This window comes from Erinaceus europaeus, chromosome 12 (genome assembly GCF_950295315.1).
Source record: "Erinaceus europaeus chromosome 12, mEriEur2.1, whole genome shotgun sequence".
Taxonomy (NCBI): domain Eukaryota; kingdom Metazoa; phylum Chordata; class Mammalia; order Eulipotyphla; family Erinaceidae; genus Erinaceus; species Erinaceus europaeus.
The window spans coordinates 46,891,184-46,912,192 of NC_080173.1; the positions used below are offsets into that span (position 1 = coordinate 46,891,184).

At 40.5% G+C, this 21,009-nt stretch overlaps 1 protein-coding gene across 7 annotated transcripts in view; it reads right to left on the reverse strand.

Moving 5' to 3' along the window:
- Window positions 1–21,009, reverse strand: part of ATP6V0A1 (ATPase H+ transporting V0 subunit a1) — a 90,586-nt gene that overhangs the window by 20,139 nt on the left and 49,438 nt on the right. For 6 of the 7 annotated variants that reach the window (XM_060203484.1, XM_007535004.3, XM_060203485.1 and 3 more), the window contains exons 10-17: window positions 20,235–20,447; window positions 13,760–13,910; window positions 12,675–12,814; window positions 12,168–12,325; window positions 11,203–11,293; window positions 7,071–7,189; window positions 5,248–5,464; window positions 4,740–4,847 (exon numbers count right to left, since the gene is read on the reverse strand). In XM_060203484.1, the coding sequence (XP_060059467.1) occupies window positions 4,740–4,847; window positions 5,248–5,464; window positions 7,071–7,189; window positions 11,203–11,293; window positions 12,168–12,325; window positions 12,675–12,814; window positions 13,760–13,910; window positions 20,235–20,447 (1,197 nt within the window). Of the gene's footprint in view, window positions 1–3,896; window positions 3,972–4,739; window positions 4,848–5,247; window positions 5,465–7,070; window positions 7,190–11,202; window positions 11,294–12,167; window positions 12,326–12,674; window positions 12,815–13,759; window positions 13,911–20,234; window positions 20,448–21,009 lie in introns of all 7 variants that reach the window. The other variant, XM_016193388.2, reaches the window with a different exon arrangement.

The window sequence follows — 21,009 nt, forward strand, 5'->3', positions numbered from 1 at the left end:
CCTAGGGCCAAAAGGAATTCCTAGGTCAGGGAAGGAAAAAAAGCTTAATGTACATCAGTCTATATCCAGAGAACAGTGAATTAAAAGGAAAAAAAAAGAAAAAAGAAAGGGGGAAAAAAAGTGGGGGTAAAGGGGGAGCATCTTTGCTTTAATTTGAGGGTTAATTTGCTTCTCAGGCACACTTCAGTATCTTCAGAGGCAGAATTTCTAAGTCAACTTGATTTGGAAAAGCATGGTTTTTATAGACACAAAGGGCCTTTGGATTAAAACACGAAAAAAGAGAAAAAATAAAAACAAAACAAATCAGGCAGAGCAGAGATTAAGCCTGACAAATATCAGTTAGAGCTAGCCTGCCACAGAGTGGAAAAGAAACGGAAGAACCAGCCCCTAGACCTACACCCATTTTATATGGCTTCTTTCTGGGAAGCCAAACAAGATAAGAGTTTGAGGATGGTTCTGCAAATGAACCTTTTAGGCAATAGCACAAGACAAGGTGTGGTTAGCTGCCTTGATATTCTCACTCTAGCTTTACTTCTTGGTGTACATCTCACACTAGCAGATCTCCCTCAAGTCTAGGTAAATTCTTCCTCCCCTCACCTTACCCAGCAATAGGTTTTACATCCAGGGTGGAGAACCAGTTGTAATAGAATCACATTGAAAGTTGCATTTCATTAAACAGAGATTCTCAAAAGCTACTCTCAGAAATTTGGTACATGTGAGATGGGGTCTAGGGAGCCTGACTAAATATATCTCACTAAGTACGCTTTGTATAGTCACGTCTCTCAAAACTGGAAATCTATGTAACCACTGAAGGCCAGAAATTCCACTGCTAGGAACATTTATGCTTGTTAAATTTTACTAAGATGTATAGACAAGGGTATTCCCTGAATTGTTATTTGCAATAGCAAAGGAATGATAGTTTGGGCTCGGGAGACAGCACAGTGGTTATGTAAAAGAATTCCATGCTTGAGGCCCCAAATAAATAAAATAAAAACATGGTGTATAACTATAATCTTACAAGCTTATAACCCACTATTTATTATAAATTAAAAAATGGCAAAATAATAAAATAAAAACATTCAGGCACTGAGAAACAGAACAATGGTTATACAGAACACTTTCGTGCCTGAGGCACCAAGGCTCTAAATTCAGTCCTTGGCACCACCATAAGTCAGACCTGAGCGGTGCTCTAGTTATAATTAATTAATTATCTAATTAATTATAATTTGGCAGTTTTGGCATATTGGTAAAACTAACACAATTTTAAATATATCCAACTGATGCTCTGTGGTATGCCAGACATTAATAAAAAGAGTATAACTAGGAAGCAACCTCTAAGACACCAAAATTTAAAAATCTGCATAAAAAGTGGGGCCAGGAAAGTGGCTCAGTAGTAGAGTACCTATCTCTCTTGTGAAGCTCTGGGTTCTATATCTTTGTCAGCACATGGGAGAAACAAGGAGAACTTGAGGTGCTTTGATTTCATCCCACTTCATCTTTATCTCACTATCTCTCTTTCTCATTCTAAAAATAGAAATACCCCTCAAAAAAAAAACCAAAAAACAGCTGGATCAGGGAGATGGCTCAATGGTAATGTGCATGTATGAGGCCCTGGGTTATATCTCTAGTACCACATTAAACAAAATAAAAAACTAGAAAATCAAGGGGTAGAAAGAGTGCTCCAGTTTAAAACACAATTCCTAATGTGTTTTAAGTATATATGTGTACATACACACATACATTTTTATAGTACTAGATGATATAGATCTACGAATAACCAAATTTTGAAGGCAACCTTCCCCACTGTTAACAACTCAATTCCCTTGGGGAGAACCAGGGTGTGACAAGGTAGACTTTGAAGGGCAAGGGCAGGAGCAGATAGCATAATGTTTATGCAAAGAGACTCTCATGCCTGAGGCTCAGAAGTCCCAGGTTCAATCCACTCTGCACCACCACAAGCCAGAGCTGATTAGTGCTCTGGTTAAAAAAAAAAGAGAGAGAGAGAAAGAAAAAAAAGAAAGAAGAGAGAAAAAACAAGATAGATTTTTAATTTCAATTCTATTTGCATCTCTCACAAAATGCACTTATTGATTTAATTTTTACTGTCAATAGAGGTTTGCCTGGCAACAGCACAATCATAGACAATCTTAATTTCTCCTTACCAATTTTCTTTTAATATCTTAAGGGGGGGGGAGTTAGAGGTCAGCAGGTGATTCTGGTGTGTAATCAGATTTGGGAGCCAATGAAGCACCTCTAGGTCACAGACACGTTACAGCTCTCTAAAGATCTCAAAGTGCAACAAAGGACACTGAATGTAGCCTGGGATGAGCCACAAGGAAAGGAAGGCCAGTTTCAATACTCCTAAATCTGAAGCTTTCTCCAACAGCAGGTAAAGGGAGAGGCAGATGAGTTAAGACTCCCATACAGACAAGTGTCCCTTTAGCACAAAGGGAATGAGTTATAAGAAGGGGGTTCACACACACAACAACAGAAAAAGAGAAAAAAGGTAAGTGATTATACACCACTTACAGGTAATCATGGGACACAGAACAGAACCAAATTAGTTTTCCAGCCTTAGCCCCTGGTGGTCAAGAGTCCAGGGGCCCTGACTATAGGAAGAATCATCCTGATGCCTCCAAACTGCTTTCCAAAAGCAAATGTCTGGCCAGAGAACCAGTGAGCTAAGAAGACCCTATGAATGTACAGTTTCCAGACTGGGCCTTTTTAACATGCATGGATAGTATCATAGAAGAGGATTCTAGGTTTAAAAGCATCATGATCTCAGGAGGACACTTTAAATATACTAAGACTAGCAGAAAGAGGAGCACATAGAATGAATGCCAATAGATGGATGGCAATATGTGCTTTTGGTTTATATTATCTTAATTTCTCATAAGGAAGGAGAGAATAAGAGCCAACTTAAAATAATTTTAATGAGAAATATTGAAATATCTTCTGACACTGGAATAATAAGTCTTTTAAAAACTAGTATAGCAGTTTTCTAAGTTTAAAATGATCAGAAACACCTAATGTAGGAGATGGTTATTTATTCAAAAGTTTCATTTTCTTTAAAAGAATATGATGTTACTAGTAAGTTCATAAGCAATCACTTCTGGTGGGAGTTTTAAAAATCTTATAACTTCATTACTGGGAGTAGACTGGGTTAATCTGACAACTGTACAACTTAAGATTTTGGTTAAGAAAGGTTTTTAAGACAAACACTGAAATATGCGACATTAAAAGTATCATAACTGAATTATCGATTGGGATTAGAGGAAAAGATCAAAACAAAAGAAGACTTTGGCTACCATGCCAGATGGAGAGTACACACAAGACACAAGGCAGAGTGGAGGTCTCAGCAGAAAAGGTGGAAAAGGTGCAGACCTGAGAGCTTATAAGCTCTCATAAAGTTTCCACTGGAAAGAAAGTCAGTCACAGCTAAAAAGGGCTAAATGCCCAAGCATCATTCTGAAACAGAACTTTAAAGTCCAGGACAATAAATTATTCTAGAAGTCACAGACATGTTCTTTCTCTGTGCTGACAGATGGTCCAATATAGTCACAAATACAAACATGAACATGGATGAGTCCAGGACCTGCCATCTTGGATTAAGATGAAGGGATTTAGAGAAGACACAACAGCCATTTTGTTTCCATAGACATGACTGTACTTACATATTTGGACAGAATTTTAGCAGACCAATGGCAAAGATGATAACAAAATCTATTCCTAAGAGGTCAAAATCTTTTGTCATTATCTTGACGAGTAACAAGGACATACTTCCCAAGAGTACACATGTCCTATGCTCTCAATATAGTTAAAAAAAAAAAATCTGCTGCACTGTTTGCTACCTCTTTAAATAAAATGTGATGGTTTGTTGGTTTTGATTCACTCACTGTTGCAGCCGCTGCTGCCTTTAGTCCCTGTTGGCTCGGGGTTGGGCTGACTGGGGCCTCCACAGGTTGCCCTTCCTGATAAGTGAATGGAAGAAAAGAGGAAGGGAAAAAGAAACAAAAGAGGGAGAAAGTGAAGGGGAAGACGAATGGAGGGTATATGGAAGGATGAAGAGATGGTCAGAAAAGGGAGAAGGAGGGTCTTGTAACTCAGCTGCTCTCCAACCAGAGTAATAATCTAACAGCCATATATGAGAGTCATGCAACAAGACCTTTTGCATTTTTCAGGCACTGTAATAAGTAAGCATTACTGCATAGCCCGAATGGCACATTTGGCAGTTTAACTCTGTGTGAATGGCTAGAATTCATATGCAGACATACATTATGTAAGCATATGTTATGTATGCTGCTTTTTAATAAGGGGGAAGATACCCGATGTGCTTGAAACCAAACCTATATTTTAGAGGGTAAGAGTATCATGGTCACATTTGAAAGAAAAATGTCTCATTGTCAGCCCTGTGGTTGCCTGGGGAAACCACATGAGCGGCTCACCTGTCTGCTGCTCTGGCAGCCTTGGGGTAGCTGATGCTGCATTTATACAGGAAAGAACAAAGCATGACCAGGGAAGGTCAAAACTTATGACCTGGTCTCTACTCAAAACTGAATCTAGAAGTCCAAGCAGCAAACTCGTATTTCTCTGATTTCAGCAGGCCCAGTGCTCATGCTGGGTGTAACACAAATGCATTTTAAGAGTACAAAGATGTACAGCTCACTATTTCCAATGAATATTTGCTTTGATCTTAAAAAAAAAATTCTAGTAACTTTCTGCAACAGAAATACACCCACCAAATGTTTCCTCCTCAAATATTGGTGGCGAAGGATCAGTGGTTTCAAAAGTAGCATCCAAGGTACACATAGCATGGCAACCACTACAAGGAAACACTGAAGTCCTTTCTGCAAAGGAAGGACAGATACATCACATTAAGCAAACAAGCAGTTCCCAACACCAGCACAAATTTCCTCCCATAGTATTTTTCTCACTGGTCTATGAATAACATGACCCAGTTTCTTAAAATAATTTCCAGATGTTGTGGCAAAGTCTAGGAACTATCGTCCCATAGGAAGAATTATGAATTCTACCTTGCCTGGATGCAGAAATTACAATAGACCCTCCAAAGTATGGAGAATAGGTTGCATTTAAATCTGGATGTACTGGTTGAAAATGAAATATAACAAAAAGGGATTTTTAAAATTCTCTTTTTTTGGTTGGGGGGAGGGGGCAAAAGCCATATAAATATCTAGCTTCCTGACCAAAGCTAACCATCTGACATAGTCCACCTATAGTTTGACACACCTGTCCAGAATACAGCATAGCATCTTCAGAGTCACCGTAGAAAAAGAGAAACATATTTATGAAATGGATCAGAAGACTTGGTGCTTTCTTAGATGTATGAACATCATAGGCTGTCCACTTGTAAAAAATAAGGATAACCAAGTAGCCAAATAAAGAGCACATGAAGATTACTTCAGGAATAAATCCAAAGTAGATATTTAAGGGCTTCTTGAAATAGCTAAAGAGGAAGAGAGAAATCAATGTTAAAGGTAAACAGGTCTTACACTAAGTTGAGTATGAACTAGATTTTTACTTAATGCCCCCTCAGTTTTATCTTTATCACTTTAAGAAGCTAATGCCAAAAGCACTTGGAAACAACAGAAACAAGCACAATTAACTCTGACTGTCAGACCTTTAAGTCTTAAAACAGTTCTAGTACCACTCCTGCCAGTTTTCTAGGAGAAAGAGATCAGAAAAATCTAGTACATTCTGTGACCACAGTACATAATATGAGTTACAAATCAAGGGAGAAAAAAAAACTCATTTTGATGAAAATTATACATAGTTTCTTCAAAGATCTTCACTACAATTGTAAATGGATTAATGGTAAGCAAGCTTACATTTAAGAACAGGAGTTTATTTTTTATTTTATTTTTTTTTATATTTTATTTTTTATTTATTCCCTTTTGTTGCCCTTGTTGTTTTATTGTTGTAGTTATTATTGTCGTCGTTGTTGGATAGGACAGAGAGAAACGGAGAGAGGAGGGGAAGACAGAGAGGGGGAGAGAAAGATAGACACCTGCAGACCTGTTTCACAGTCTGTGAAGCGACTCCCCTGCAGGTGGGGAGCCGTGCTCGAACCAGGATCCTTATGCCGGTCCTTGTGCTTTGCGCCACCTGCGCTTAACCCGCTGCGCTACAGCCCGACTCCCAGGAGTTTATTTTTTTTAAGTTTTTTAAAAAATATTTACTTATTCCCTTTTGTTGCCCTTGTTGTTTTATTGTTGTTGTTATTGATGTCGTTGTTAGATAGGACAGAGAGAAATGGAGAGAGGAGGGGAAGACAGAGGAGGAGAGAAAGATAGACACACCTGCAGACCCACTTCACTGCCTGTGAAGTGACTTCCCCTGCAGGTGGGAAGTCGGGGACTTGGACTGGGATCCTTACACCGTTTCTTGCACTTTGCAAGACCTGCGCTTACCCCGCTGCGCTATACCGCCCGACTCCTGAACAGGAGATTTTTTTTTTAATTTTTTTTTTTTTATTTAAGAAAGGATTAATTAACAAAACCATAGGGTAGGAGGGGTACAACTCCACACAATTCCCACCGCCCAATCGCCATATCCCACCCCCTCCCCCGATAGCTTTCCCATTCTCTATCCCTCTGGGAGCATGGAACAGGAGATTTTTAAAAGTACTTTAATGTAGAACAGGGCTCTGAGTTATTTATTTATTTTGCCTCCAGGGTTATCGCTGGGGCTCCTCAGTGTTGGCATTCTGAAGCCACTACTCTTGAAGGCCATTTTTTTCCTTTTTTTTTTTTTTTTTTTTTTACATTGGATAAGACAGAAAGAAATTGAAAGAGGAGGGGAAGATAGAGAGGGGGAGAGAAAGATAGACACCTGCAGACCTATTTCACCACTTGTCAAATGACGCCCCTACAAGCAGGGAGCTGGGGGCTAGAACCAGGAACCTTGGTCAGGTCCTTGTGCTTTGTACTATGTGCACTTAACCCAGCCTCAGGACTCCAAGTTATTTATCCCTCCACAAATTATTTCTTTAGGCACAAGCATGAGCTAAGCTACAATATATGCATTCTTATGACAAAATTAGAGCAACTCACATATGGTTGAAAAGGCTCAGACTGACTCCAAACAACATATGGAAGATACCAAGGATAACAGACATCTTCATCTTAAAGGAGTTCAGGAAGGTCAATTTATTGGTGGCAATGTTCCAAATCTGTCATAACCCAAGCAAACATAAAGGTATTAAAAATAGCTCTTCTTTTTTCCTCTGGTGGCACTGGAGCCTCGGACATATGTGATACCACTGTTTACAGGACAATTTTGTTTTCATTTTTTAAATTTTAAGTAGAGTAGGGAAGATACCATAATGATTATGCAAAAAAGACTTTTGTACCTGAGACTCCAAAGACCCAGGTTCAATTCCCCTACCCCACCATAAGCCAGAGCTGAACAGTGTTCTAGTGAAAAACATAATAATATAAAGAAAGGGAGAGAGACATCATAGCACTGCTCTACCATCCATGGTGCTGCCATAGGGTGCTGAGGCTACAATCCCGGGACTCAAGCTTAAAAAGGTATACAATGTACCAGGTGAGCTATTTCCTGGACTCAGTAAATTAACTTTTGACTGGAAAACAATTATTTACCTGTGTACTAAAAGTTTTCTTTTTAGAGCCAACGGTGGAGCACCAAGTTGAGCACACATTTCAATGAGCAAGAACTTGGGATCAGGGCCCGAATTCCCACCTGCATAGGGTGGGGGAGGGGATTCACAAGTGGTGAAGCAGTGCTACAGGTGTCTATCTCTCCCACTCTTCTTGATTTCTCTCTATTTCCAATAAACAAATAAAAATTCCTTTTTCGATATGAACAACTTTAAGCATATAAGTAAGCAGATATAATACTATCCTACAACAAACTTCCCACACACCTATGATCCTTCTTCAGTCATTACTGTCAACTTTATTGGTCGTAATGGTCAATCTTGTTTCATTATACCACCAACCCATTCCTCACTTCCATATACTTTTGAAGCAAAGTTTACTTATTATATGGATCTAAAAGTTTCTGTATAGTTTTTTGAATATGAACACAACACTGTAATTATACTAAAAACATTAATGGGACCAGAAGAGAGCTAACCCGGCACTATGTGTACACCTGCATTCTAGCCCTGGCAACCATTATGGGAGCATGAATAGTGAAGTAGTACAGGAGTGTCCCTCCATTTCTAAAAGGAAGAATGAAAAAAACTGGCCTGGGGAGGCAACTAGTGGTGGTATCACACATGTGTGAGGCCCTGGGTTCATCCCCTAGTGTAGCATAAAATAAATAAAGAAGAAGCATTAATAATGATTCTTTAATCTTATAAAATTAATCTTAAAAAGTTTATTTATTAATGATAAGAGAGGAAGAGAACTAAAACATCACTCTGGCACACGTGATATCAGGGATCAAACTTGGGACCTCATGCTTCACAGTCCAGTGCTTGATCTACTACACCACCTCCCAAGTCACTATTATGAAATTTAATGTCAATATAAGTATTATAACTTTCCTGCTTATGCTTATTGTATAGAATCCACATAAGGTCTATATACTTTAATTGTTGATAAAGTTATTAAATGTCGAAGCTACAGGTTTTTATTCCATCTTTCTTTGTAAAATATTTGCTGAAAAAGTTGGGTTGGTTGTCTTTTAGATGTTCCCATAGTCTGTTTTGCTGACTGTATCCTAGTGGTGTCATCATTCCATCTTTTTTAAAAAGATTTTATTTATTTATTCATGAGAAAGATAAGAGGAGAAAGAACCAGATATCATTTTGGTACATGTGCTGCCGAGGATTGGGATCTCGTACTTCAGAGTCCAATGCTTTATCCACTGCACCACCTTCCAGACCACCATCTGTTTTTAAATATTAATTACGTTAAGGTTGGGGAGATAGTTCAGCATCTGAGTACAGAACCTGCACACTTAAATTTGATCTTGAGTATCATCAAATGCCAATATTCTGGTATCTTTATTTCTGATAAAAAAAACAAAACCCAAAAAACGGGTAAAATATTTTAAAATAATTGCCATGGTGGGGGGGGACAGCATAATGCTTACGCAAGGAGACTCATACCTGAGGCTCCAAAGTTCCTACTTTAATCCCCCATACCACCATAAGTCAGAGCTGTGCAGTGTTCTGGTAAAAAATAAATTAAGGGGAGTTGGGTGGTAGTGCGGTAGGTTAAGTACATGTGGCACCACGTGTAAGGGCCAGAGAAAGGATCCCGGTTCGAGCCATTGGCCCCACCTGCCGGGACGTCCCATCACAGGCAGTGAAGCAGGTCTGCAGGTGTCTATCTTTCTCTCCTCCTCTCTGTCTTCCCCTCCTCTCTCTATTTCTCTCTGTCCTATCCAACAACGACGGCATAAATAACAACAATAATAACTATAACAACAATAAAAAAACAAGGGCAACAAAAGTGGAAATAAATAAACAAATAAGTAATAAAAAATAAAAAAAATAAATTAAGGGGTGGTGGTATAGTATAATGGTTATGCAAAGAGACTTTAATGTCTGAGGCTCTCAACTTCCTGGGTCAATCTCGCACACTGCCATAAACTAGAGCTGAGCAGTGCTCTGGTTAATAAAAACAAATAAACAAAAAAGCATTAAGTTTTGTCACCTATGGCCTGAACACCTATAATATCTTCCTGACAGTTCTTCTGCCTCCAGATTATGATTCCTAAATCATGACTCTAATACAGTCATGATTTCCAGTCCCTGGAACTTTTTTTTTTTGCCTCCAGGTTTACTGCTGGGGCTTGGTGCACTATGAATCTACTGCTCCTAGAGGATATTTTTTCCTTTTTGTTGTCCTTGTTGCTTATTATTATTGCTGTCATTGTTGTTGGATAGGACAGAGAGAAATCGACAGAGGAGAAGACAGAGAGGGGAAGAGAAAGACACCTGCAGACCTGCTTCACAGCTTGTGAAGTGAAGCCCCTGCAGGTGGGGAGCCAGGGGCTCGAACCAGGATCCTTACACAGGTCCTTGCTCTTTGAGCCATGTGTGCTTAATCCACTGCACTACAACCAAGCCCCCAAGTCCCTGGGACTTTTAAACACACAGTACAAAACAATTTTAAGTTCTGGGTCAGTTTTTTGTAAGTATGTAAAGATAAGAATGGAACTATAAAGTCCATAGGAAAAAGCTATTTCTTACGAGGTTCAGGTCCTGGAACCTGATGGCAGAGGAGGACCGAGAGAGGGTTAGATTATTATATGGAAAACTGAGAAATGTTACACATGCACAAACTACTGTATTTTACTGTCAACTGTAAACCATTAATCTCCCCAATAAAGAAAAAAAAATCAACTAAAAACCAAACTAAGTTAAACAGAAATAAACTAAACTGGGAAATAGTCTTTAAAAATCTGTTATTTTGGGTTAGGGAGTAGCTTAATCTTGGTAGAGCCCAAAGGTACTGGGCTCAATCCCCAGCACCACCTTATGCCAGAGTTGATCAGTGATCTGGCGATCTCTTTCTCTCTCTCATAGAAAATGAATAAATGTGGAGTCGGGCGATAGTGCAGCGGGTTAAGCACATGTGGCATGAAGAGCAAGGACCGGCTAAGGATCCCGGTTAGAGGCCCCGGCTCCCCACCTGCAGGGGAGTCGCTTCACAGGCGGTGGAGCAGGTCTGCAGGTGTCTATCTTACTCTCCCCTCTCTGTCTTCCCCATCCCTCTCCATTTCTCTTTGTCCTATCTAAAAACAACAACATCAATAACAACAGCAATAAAAAACAAGGACAACAAAAGGGAAAATAAATACATATAAAAATTTTTTTAAAGAAAATAAATTAATAAATCTAAGATCAGTTTCTTCAGAATCAAGTTTTAGCTACCTCTGGAAGGAGCAGGCAGGAAAAATTAGGCTTTCTAGTACTCGGGTCTCTTATGATTTTGAAACGGTCTGGGGTCAGGGAGCTGGCTCAGTGTTAAGAGTACAGGACTGGCATGCCTGAGACTTCAGAGGCCTCAGGTTCAACCCCCAGCATCACTATATACCAGATCCGAGGAGTGTTGTAATTTCATTTTCTCATTCTCTTATCTCTCAGAAATAAGTAAGTTTGAAAAAGACAGAAAAATGGCCTGGAAAGATATACCAAGATTCTCCGAAAATATATAGACTGAAAATTTAAAAATGAGACACACAGGAATGAAGTGCTCTTACTGGATCGATGCCAAAAGGGTATGGTCCACCAAACACTCCAGAGATGGCTGGGTCCAGCTGGAGAACAGAGTGGTCCCGAAGCGTCTCCTCCCTACCATGTTAGGAGAAAAGCTGAATTTAATTTTTTTTTTCCTCCAGGGTTATTGCTGGGCTCGGTGCCTGCACCATGAATCCACCGCTCCTGGAGGCCATTTTTCCCCCTTTTGTTGCCCTTGTTGTTGTAGCCTTGCTGTGGTTATTATTATTGCCACTGTTGATGTTGTTCATTGTTGGACAGGACAGAGAGAAATGGAGAGAGGAGGGGAAGAGAGAGAGGGAGAGAAAGACTGACACCTGCAGACCTGCTACACCGCCTGTGAAGCGACTCTCCTGCAGGTGGGGAGCCGGGGGCTCAAACCGGGATCCTTAACGCTGGTCCCTGCGCTTTGCGCCACATGTGCTTAACCCACTGCACCACCGCCTGACCCCCTGAATTTAATTATTATCCGTAAAGGAAAACTACTTGGCTCTAGAAACTGATCCCCAAAGAAACCACAACAATCTGCCTTTCTCTTTGGTAAAAGAGAAGGAACTGGCATCTGAGAAATGAGAAAGATGTCAATAATAAGAAAAAACAAATACATATATATAATCAAGTGTAGAACATGGGGAATCTGTCTTTAACTTTCCAAGGGAAAATAAGGTAAGAATGTATTTAATTTGGGTGGAGCAAACAGACTCTCATGTCTGAGGCTCCAAAGTCCCAGGTTCAAGCCCCCGCACCACCATAAGCCAGAGCTGAGCAGTGCTCTGGTAAAATCACAAAGTACTTCTCAGGCTGGGGCATAAATAAGGGGGATATTATATTCTTCTGAAACATAAATATTGTCAGTTACATCCTAAAGAAGTATTAGCTTACTGCTTGTCTGGAAATCAGAGCTGAACATGAAAGGAATGAGCTTTGGTTCTTAACTTTTGTAACTTACGTCCAATTAGATAAAGTGAACATTGGCCGCACACTCCAGGATGACCCAAAGATATTAAGAGACTTGGAAAAGCAGTCATTGTAGATGAGGCCAGTATAGATGGAGAAAATACCCATCAGTAGAATAATGTATCTGCCACTGAACACAGTGCTAAACATCTAGAAATTAGAAGAGAAAAAAAAAAAAGAAAAATCAGAAGTCAATGAAATAAATTAATGTAGTTCATATCATGAAAATACTATTTCAGATACACTAACCCCTTCCTCTTCTCACACTATTTACCCCATTTTGGTCAGAGCAAGAAGAAAATAAAACACAATGCTAACAAGAAATTCATTTTTATAGGATGTGTTCTCTTTGGAGTTCGAGTCAACATAACGTCTCTTTACAGTTCCTATAGTGGTTCTACATACTTATGATAAAATATTTACAGATCATAATTTTCATAATGAATGTCTGGGAGATTAACAAAAAGCCAGTCCAGTGCAGATGTAGCTTAAACATTACCTCATTCTCATTCTTTTGGGAGAGGATGCGGCTCTCTCTTAACACCATCCACATAGCAAAGAGGGTCATCAAAATGCCATGGCCAAAGTCCCCAAACATCACAGCAAACAGGAAAGGGAAGGTGATTATAGTATATGGAGCTGTGAAGAACCAAAGAGAGAGAGAAACAAACAAACAAAACAGAGTATAAGAAACTGCAACAACTCCTAAAATGTCACATTCCTCTGCATACTCTAAAATCAGGGCAAGATGGCTGACTCCCAAGCTGCTGGACAGATGGACTCCCAGAGTAAACCTTCCATGGCAGTATCTGCACACCCTCAGAAAGCAGGTTTAGTGGCATTTGAGCCGCTGCTAGCATTTTTAATAAACACGGGAAGTGAAAGCTTTGTCTCCAGCCTTGGCAACAGTGACTTCTTCTTTGATCCTTTCCTAATCTCTGGGACACTGCTGCTGGGCAGGCCAGCTTTCTTCTCTTATGCAACAACTACTTCCCAGTTAAGTAAAGCTATTGGGGAAATGTGAGCAAAGCAGGTCTTGCTGAAGACTACTGAAAACAAATTCTCAGACTCCCAATTTGATAGCTAACATGAGTGTGTGTGTGTGTGTGTGTGTGTGTGTGTGTGTGTGTGTGTGTGTGTGTGTGTAATCTGCCACGTGCCTAAAATAGTCAACAACTGCTGTTTTCTCTAACTTGGAAGTAGCAAATCATTTTAAAATATAGGATATCCTAGAAAAAAAACATTTTACTTAAGTAATTCCTGCAAATGGCATGCTAGTGAACAACTCAACTGGCATTTTAAGCTATGTGGGAACAAAGGAGAGTCAATCCACTGAGCTCATTTCTATACAACTGCCTCTTAAGAGTGTCATTCAAGGAAAAAAAAAAACCAAACTAAAACAAAACAAGAAAAACTTCCCTCCTATCAAAATGGCACTTTTTGGACAGAATTTACAATAGAGATGTTTTGACAACACCTATACTTTTAAGATAGTTGTTTAATGGCATTTAAAGTGAAACATTAAAAGAAAACCCCAAAGCTCTTTGAAGGAAAAGATTCAAGCTTTTTTTTTTTTTTTTTTACCTGGATTTATCTCTCGGTAGGTCCCAATTCCATAAGCATCTACGATATTCTGAAACCCATATGTGAACTTGTTTGTTTTGTTGTATGTTGGGGGAGTTTGGTTTGTCTGCATCCTGTTCAAAATGGAGGGCACAGTGGACCCACTGTGTTCCTGAAAAACATTAAACATGTATGTCAGAATTAGGCTAACTTGATTGTGATGATCACACAAGCCCATATGCTTATCAAAACTCACTAGCTTGGCGTATCGCACCAAAGTAAAAGAATACAGATCCAAGAAGGATGACAGAGGACCTAGTGGGGGTTGCATTGTTATATGGAAAACTGGGAAATGTTATGCATGTACAAACTATTATATTTATTGTTGAATATAAAACATTAATTCCCCAATAAAGAAATTAAAAAAAAAAACCTCACTAGCTTATATACATTAAAAATGTATATACATTTGTGTAAACTGTTGCTCTGTCTCTTCCAGTTTTTGAGGAAACTGGGACTAGATATAAAATATTCAAATCAGTATTATGATTTTTAAAATTGTTTGTTTTTTCTTTGCCTCCAGGGTTATTGTTGGGGCTCGGTGCCTGCACTATGAATCCACTGTTCCTAGAGACCATTTTCTCCATTTTGTTGCCCTTGTTATTGTTTGTTATTGTTATTTTTGCCATTGTTATTGGATAGGGCAAAGAGAAACTGAGAGAGGAGGGGAAGATAGAGAGGGGGAGAGAAAGACAGACACCTGCAGACCTGCTTCATTACTGGTAAAATGACCCCCCTGCAGGTGGGGAGACAGGAGCTCAAACTGGGTCCCTGAGCTTCCTGCCATGTGCCTTTTAACCCTCTGTGCCACTGCCTGGCCCCTTTGTTTTGCTTTTTTTTTTTCTTCCTTGTCTTGCTTTTTTTTTTAAATTTTTTTAATTATTTATTTATTCCCTTTTGTTGCCCTTGCTGTTTTATTGTTGTAGTCACCATTGATGTCATTGCTGTTGGATAGGACAGACAGAAATGGAGAGAGGAGGGGAAGACAGAGAGGGGAGAGAAAGATAGACACCTGCAGACCTACTTCACTGCCTGTGAAGCGACTCCCCTGCAGGTGGGGAGCCGGGGGCTTGAACCGGGATCCTTATGCCGGTCCTTGCGCTTTGCGCCACCTGCGCTTAACCTGCTGCGCTACAGCCCGACTCCCTGTCTTGCTTTTTAAATACCAGTGCACTGCTCAGTTCTGGCTTATGGTTGCATAGGGGACTGAACCTGAGAGCATCATAAACATTATGCTATCTTCCCCACCCCTTGTAATGTTTCTTAGGAAATAAATTTTAGGAATTAGGAATGCTTGTTTGAGGCACCAAAGGTCCCAGGTTCAATCCCCAGCACCACAATGAGCCTGAGCTGAGCAGTGCTCTGGTTAGAAAAAAAAAAAAGAAGGAAAATAGGGTGGAGGGTAGATAGCATAATGGTTATACAACAGACTCTCATGACCAAGGCTCTAAAGTCCCAGGTTCAATCCTCCACACCACCATAAACCAGAGCTGAGAAGTGCCCTGATAAAGAAAGAAAAGGGGGGCCAGGTGGTAGAGGAATGGGTTAAGCTCACAAGGTGTGAAGTGCAAGGACCAGCCTAAGGATCCCGGTTCGAGCCCCCGTCTTCACATCTGTGTGTGTGTGGGGTCGCTTCACAATTAGTGAAGCAGGTCTGCAGGTGTCTATCTTTCTCTCCCCCCTCTGTCTTCCCCTCCTCTGTCCTATCCAACAACAATGACATCTATAACAATAATAATAATAACCACAACAATGATAAAACAACAAGAGCAACAAAAGGGAAAAGAAAGAAAGCCTCCAGGAGCAGTGGATTCTTGGTGCAGGCACTGAGCCCCAGAAATAACCCTGGAGGCAAAAAAAAAAAAAGGAAGGAAGAAAGGAAAAATAGGAAACTATTCAAAACAAAACTTTAGCCTCACCTCTCTACAGGTATCATTGCTCTGTTCTCATTTTAATGGAGAAAGCGTATTCTTTGGCTCACTATCTACTCTTTTCTTTTTTTTAAACTTCCTAAAAGAGTAGCACTCAGCTCTTGTTTATGGTAGTGCCAGGAATTAAACTTTGGGCCTGAGCCTCAGGCATGAAATCTTTTTGCCTGAGTTATAGTTATATCATGCTGTCTCCCTGGCCCTTGCTATCTATTCTTCACTCCATAATCCCTTACAGTTTAGCTGAGCACATTTATTCACAATGGCTGGTCCAGTGTGAGATCCAGTGATGTGTCAACAACCCCCCGCACCCCAAGATTTATTTATTGCCATCAGGAATATTGCTAGGGCCCAATACCTGGGGAGGAGGAAATAGGGAGAGAGAGATACATGCAAACTTGTTTCACTACTCATAATGCTTTCCCCTCTGCAGATGGGGAGCAGGCTTAAAACCAGATCCTTGTGCATGGTAGCATGTGTGTTCAGCCTCTGCCCAGCCCTCAGATTTATTAATGTGTGTGTGTGTGTGTGTGTGTGTGTGTGTGTGTGTGTGTGTGTGAGAGAGAGAGAGAGAGAGAGAGAGAGAGAAAGAGAGAGAAAGAGAGAGAGGTGGTCTAGGAGATGGCACAGTGGATAAAGCATTGGACTCTCAAGCATGAGGTCTTGAGTTCGATCCCCGGCAGTACATATACCAGAGTGTCTGGTTCTTTTTTTCTCTCTCTCTCCCCTCCAATCTTTCTCATCAATAAATAAAATCTTTAAAAAAACAAACTACAAAGAGAAAGAGAGAGACTGAGCCAGAGACAGCCTGAGTACCAGAGCACCATCCTATACTTTAGTGGGTGGGGTGGGGAGAGGGGGGAGACACACTTTGAACTTGGGACCTCATGCTTCCAAGTCCTACATTCTTTTACTGTGTCATCTCCCTGACTTATCTAGAGGTCTTTCTCTCCATATTCAAGTTCTGGAAGCTTCCTCTTTTGTTCAGTTAAAGTATTCCTTCTGAATTCCCCTCTTACCTACTAGCCACCTCTCCAGATTCAAAGGAGGTCTCGAAACTTTACATCAGGCTCAACCTGACGCTGTTGACTGGCTACGGAAGAAGGGCAAACGCTAGAAGAACCTCCTAGCCATTCTTTTTCTATATGTTCAGTCTTTCTTCTTTGCTTATCTTATGATAATGCAGAGACTTTAAGGTTCTTGTTCATTTTATTTATTTATTTTACCAGAGTACTTTTCAGCTCTGGTTTATGGTGGTGCCGGGGACTGAACCTGGGACTTTGGAGCCTCAGGCATGAGAGTCTCTTTGCATAACCGTTATGCTATCTACCCTCCTCCACCCCTTTATTTTTTTTATTTAGTACAGAGGAGTGAACCAAGGTCTCACACAAGCCTGTGGAGCAACCTTCCCAGCTCAATTTTTTCTTTTTTCTTTCTCTGTACCTGTGCTATGTGCATGTGCTACTCCATTGCTTCCAGACAATGAAGTGAAATGCTTTCACTCATTTATCCTTCCTTCCTTCTTTCCTTTTCCTTTTAAGTGAGAGAGAGTCACCACAGTACTGCTCCACTGTGTATAAAGCTTCTCTTGATGTTCTGGTTGTCCCACGTGGTGCTTATGGTGGTGTGTGGGGGAGGGGGGCGGATGTTGAACCGGGGACTTTGAAGCCTCAGGCACAAGAGTCTCTTTGCAGAACAATTATGTTATCTACCCCGGCTCTGTCATTATTTTCTCTTTTTGTTGTTATAATCTTTAAATGATCTATCGCCTATATAGTCTCTTTACTACTCACCCAACCCAGGTACTACCAGCTGTATGTGTGTATTTATTAATTAATGTGTGTGAGAGAGAGAGGGAGAGAGAGAGAATCAGAGCACCTGCTATGTATGTATGTATGTATGTATATATGTATGCCAGCAGTATTATGCTGGGGCTTGGCTTTTGCAATACAAATCTACCACTCCCACTGGCCATTTTTATTTATTTATTTACTACCTCCAGGGTTATTGCTGGGGCTCTGTGCCTACACTACGAATCCACTGCTCCTGGAGGCTATTTTTTCCTTTATGTTGCCCTTGTTGTTTATTGTTGTTGCTATTATTGTTGTCGTTATTGTTATTGGTGTCATTGTTGTTGGATAAGACAAAAAAATCGAGAGGACAGGAAGAGAGGGGGAGAGAAAGCCAGACACTTGCAGATCTGCTTCACCGCCTGTGAAGTGACCCCCTGCAGGTGGGATCCTTACAGTGGTGCTTGTGCTTTGTGCCATGTGCGCTTAACCCGCTGTACTACCGCCCAGGGCCCCCTCCTTTTATTTTTTAAATTGTTATTGTTAGGATAGAAATTGAGAGGGAGGACTAGCATAAGGATCCTGGTTTGAGCCTCCGGCTCCCCAACAGCAGGGGGTTCACTTCACAGGTGGTGAAGCTGGTCTGCAGGTGTCTTTTTCTCCCCTCTCTGTCCTCCCCATCTCTCTCAATTTCTCTCTGTCCCATGCAAAAACATCGATAGCAATAACAATAACAACAACGACGATAAACAAGGGCAACAAAAGGGAAAAAATTTAAAAAATAATAAATAAGAAAACATTTCTTTAAAAAAAAAGAAATTGAGAGGGAAGGGGAGACAGAAAAGCAGAGTTAAAGAAAGACACTTATAGCACTGCTTTACTACTTATGAAGCTTCCGCCTGGCAGGTGGGGACTAGGGACTTGAACCTGAGTCTCTGCACATGGTGATTTAAGCAGGACCACCTAGCCCCCAACAGCTTACCCTTAAAATTCTGCTTTAATTATGGCCTTTCACTGGTAAATACCTTTCAATATCTCCCTTTACCTTCTGGAATAACATTTAGACCCTCTAATTTGTTATTTTAAAACCTTTCACTCTTAGGTTCCAATCTACCTGTTAGAAGAGTCCCTCCTACTCTTTAGCTCACTCAGTATAATTCCTTTCTTAACCAACCATGCATGGTCACACTGTACTTCCTACTATGTCTTCACTGTTTTCTTGTCACTGATGACTGATTGTTTTTATCCATTTTTCAAAGTCTCCTCACTTTCTTGAAACTTTTCCTAATCATCCTAGTTGGAAATACTAGCATGCTTCCTTCATATACATATCACTTGGAGCAGATTGTCTTTGTTAAAAATTAAATTAAATTGGGGGTCGGGCAGTAGCTTTGTGCCACATGTGGGTTCAGTGCATGTGGCACAAAGCACAAGGACCAGTGTAAGGATACCGGTTCGAGCCCCTGGCTCCCCACCTGCAGGGGAGTCACTTCAAAGGCAGTGAAGCAGGTCTGCAGGTGTATGTTTTTCTCCCCTCCTCTCTCCATTTCTCTCTGTCAAATCCAACAATGAATGACATCAACAATAACAATAATAACCACAACAAGGCTACAACAACAAGGGCAACAAAAGGGGGGGAAATGGCCTCCAGGAGCAGTGGATTCATGGTGCAGGCACTGAGCCCCAGCAATAACCCTGGAGGCAAAAAAAATTAAATTAAATTAAATTAATTATTTATTTATTGAATAGAGACAGAGAGAAAACAAGAGTGAAGGAGACAAGAGACACCTGCAGCACTGCTCCTCCACCACTTGTGAAGTTTTCCCACTTCAGGGGACCAGTGGCTTAAACCTGTGTCCTTGTGCACTGTAACATGTGCACTCAACTGGGTACACCACTACTTGATTCCAGCACTACTTGATTCTGTCTTGTATGTTTGCATGCCAGACTCTTCAAGTAAACCATCTGATTATTGAAGGCATATTTTTTTATGCATCTATATTCCTCCTGGTCCTTAGATCAGTGCCTTGGACAGAGTAGTACTTATATAACTACTATACAGAACTGCCGGGATTAAATTACAGAAGTAATTCAGTGGAAGGAAGTAGGTCAGGAAATTTATGTCTTGGTCATGAACTACCCTGAAGAATCATGGATATATGATAAATTCATTTACTTTTTTTGATAATTTTTTTGGTGAGAGATATAGACAGAGAGAGGGAACATACAAGATACAAGGAAAGTGGGCAGAAATAGGTAGCATAATGGTTATGCAAAGAGACTCTCACGCCTGAGGCTCTGAAGTACCAGGTTCAATTCCCCACACCACCGTATGCCAGAGCTGAGCAGTGCTCTGGAGTTTCTCTCTGTGTCTTTCTCTCTCTGCATTTCTCTCAAAAATATAAATAAATAAATAAATAAATAAACTTTAAAAGATACAAGGAAAGTACATAAGATGAGCATATTATAGAACTCTGAAAAGTACAAATGCCATAAAAATATAACTGACTGGTCTAGGAAAACAGCATGGTGGCTTAACACAACAAATTTTCATGGCTGAGGCCCCAGAGGCCCCAGGTTTAATCTCCAGTACCACCTTAAGCCAGGGCTAAGCAGTGCTCTGGTTAAAAAAATAATAATAAAAGTTAAAATATATACACCTATACGTTTAATTAATGTTAGTGTTCACAGAAAGACTAAACAATGTGAGGGACTCACCGTGCCCCTTCTGAGTGCAAACTGGATAGAATCGAGGTCAGTGACCGGACACCAGACCTCTGCAATTAGACACTTCTGGGTCACATCTATGTTGCAGAGGTTCAGAGTGTGGTAGATGGCCTTCATCTTCCGCACCTTTATAAACCAGACTCGGATATTTTTAGCAGCTGCCTGTAGAACCCTCTGGCGGTGATCCTCTGTTTGATTCAAAACCTGTTGGGAGAGAAAGAAACAACAGAGGACTTAACAATAATAGTAATAATAATATATTATTTTTACTTATTACATATGAGAAAGAGTTTCACATGAGGCAGGGGGAGAAAGACACACACACACAGAAAGAGACAGACAGGGAGTCGGGGAGTAGTGCAGCAGTTAAGCGTAAGGACTGGCGTGAGGATCAGGTTTGAGGCCCCGGCTCCCCACCTGCAGGGGAGTCAGCAGGTCTGCAGGTGTCAGAAAAAAAAAAAAGAGAGAGACAGACACCATAGTACTACTCTAGTATGTGTAGTCCTGGGGATTGAGAAGCTTATTGTCTGACGCTCTACCAGTTGAGCTACATGTAAAAGACAAAAAGGCATAATTTTCTGAAAAGGGATGCCAGGAACCTGTTTCTTCTTCTTCTGACTAAAACTGTTGTTGGGGGGGGATTCATTAACATCTATTTCACTAACTTTAAACTGAAGAGAAAATTGGGGGGGGGGGGTTTCTTAGTTTCTCTTTGTTTAATCTTACCATCAGTGTGGAGTTTTGTAATTCAGACTCAAAGAAGCCT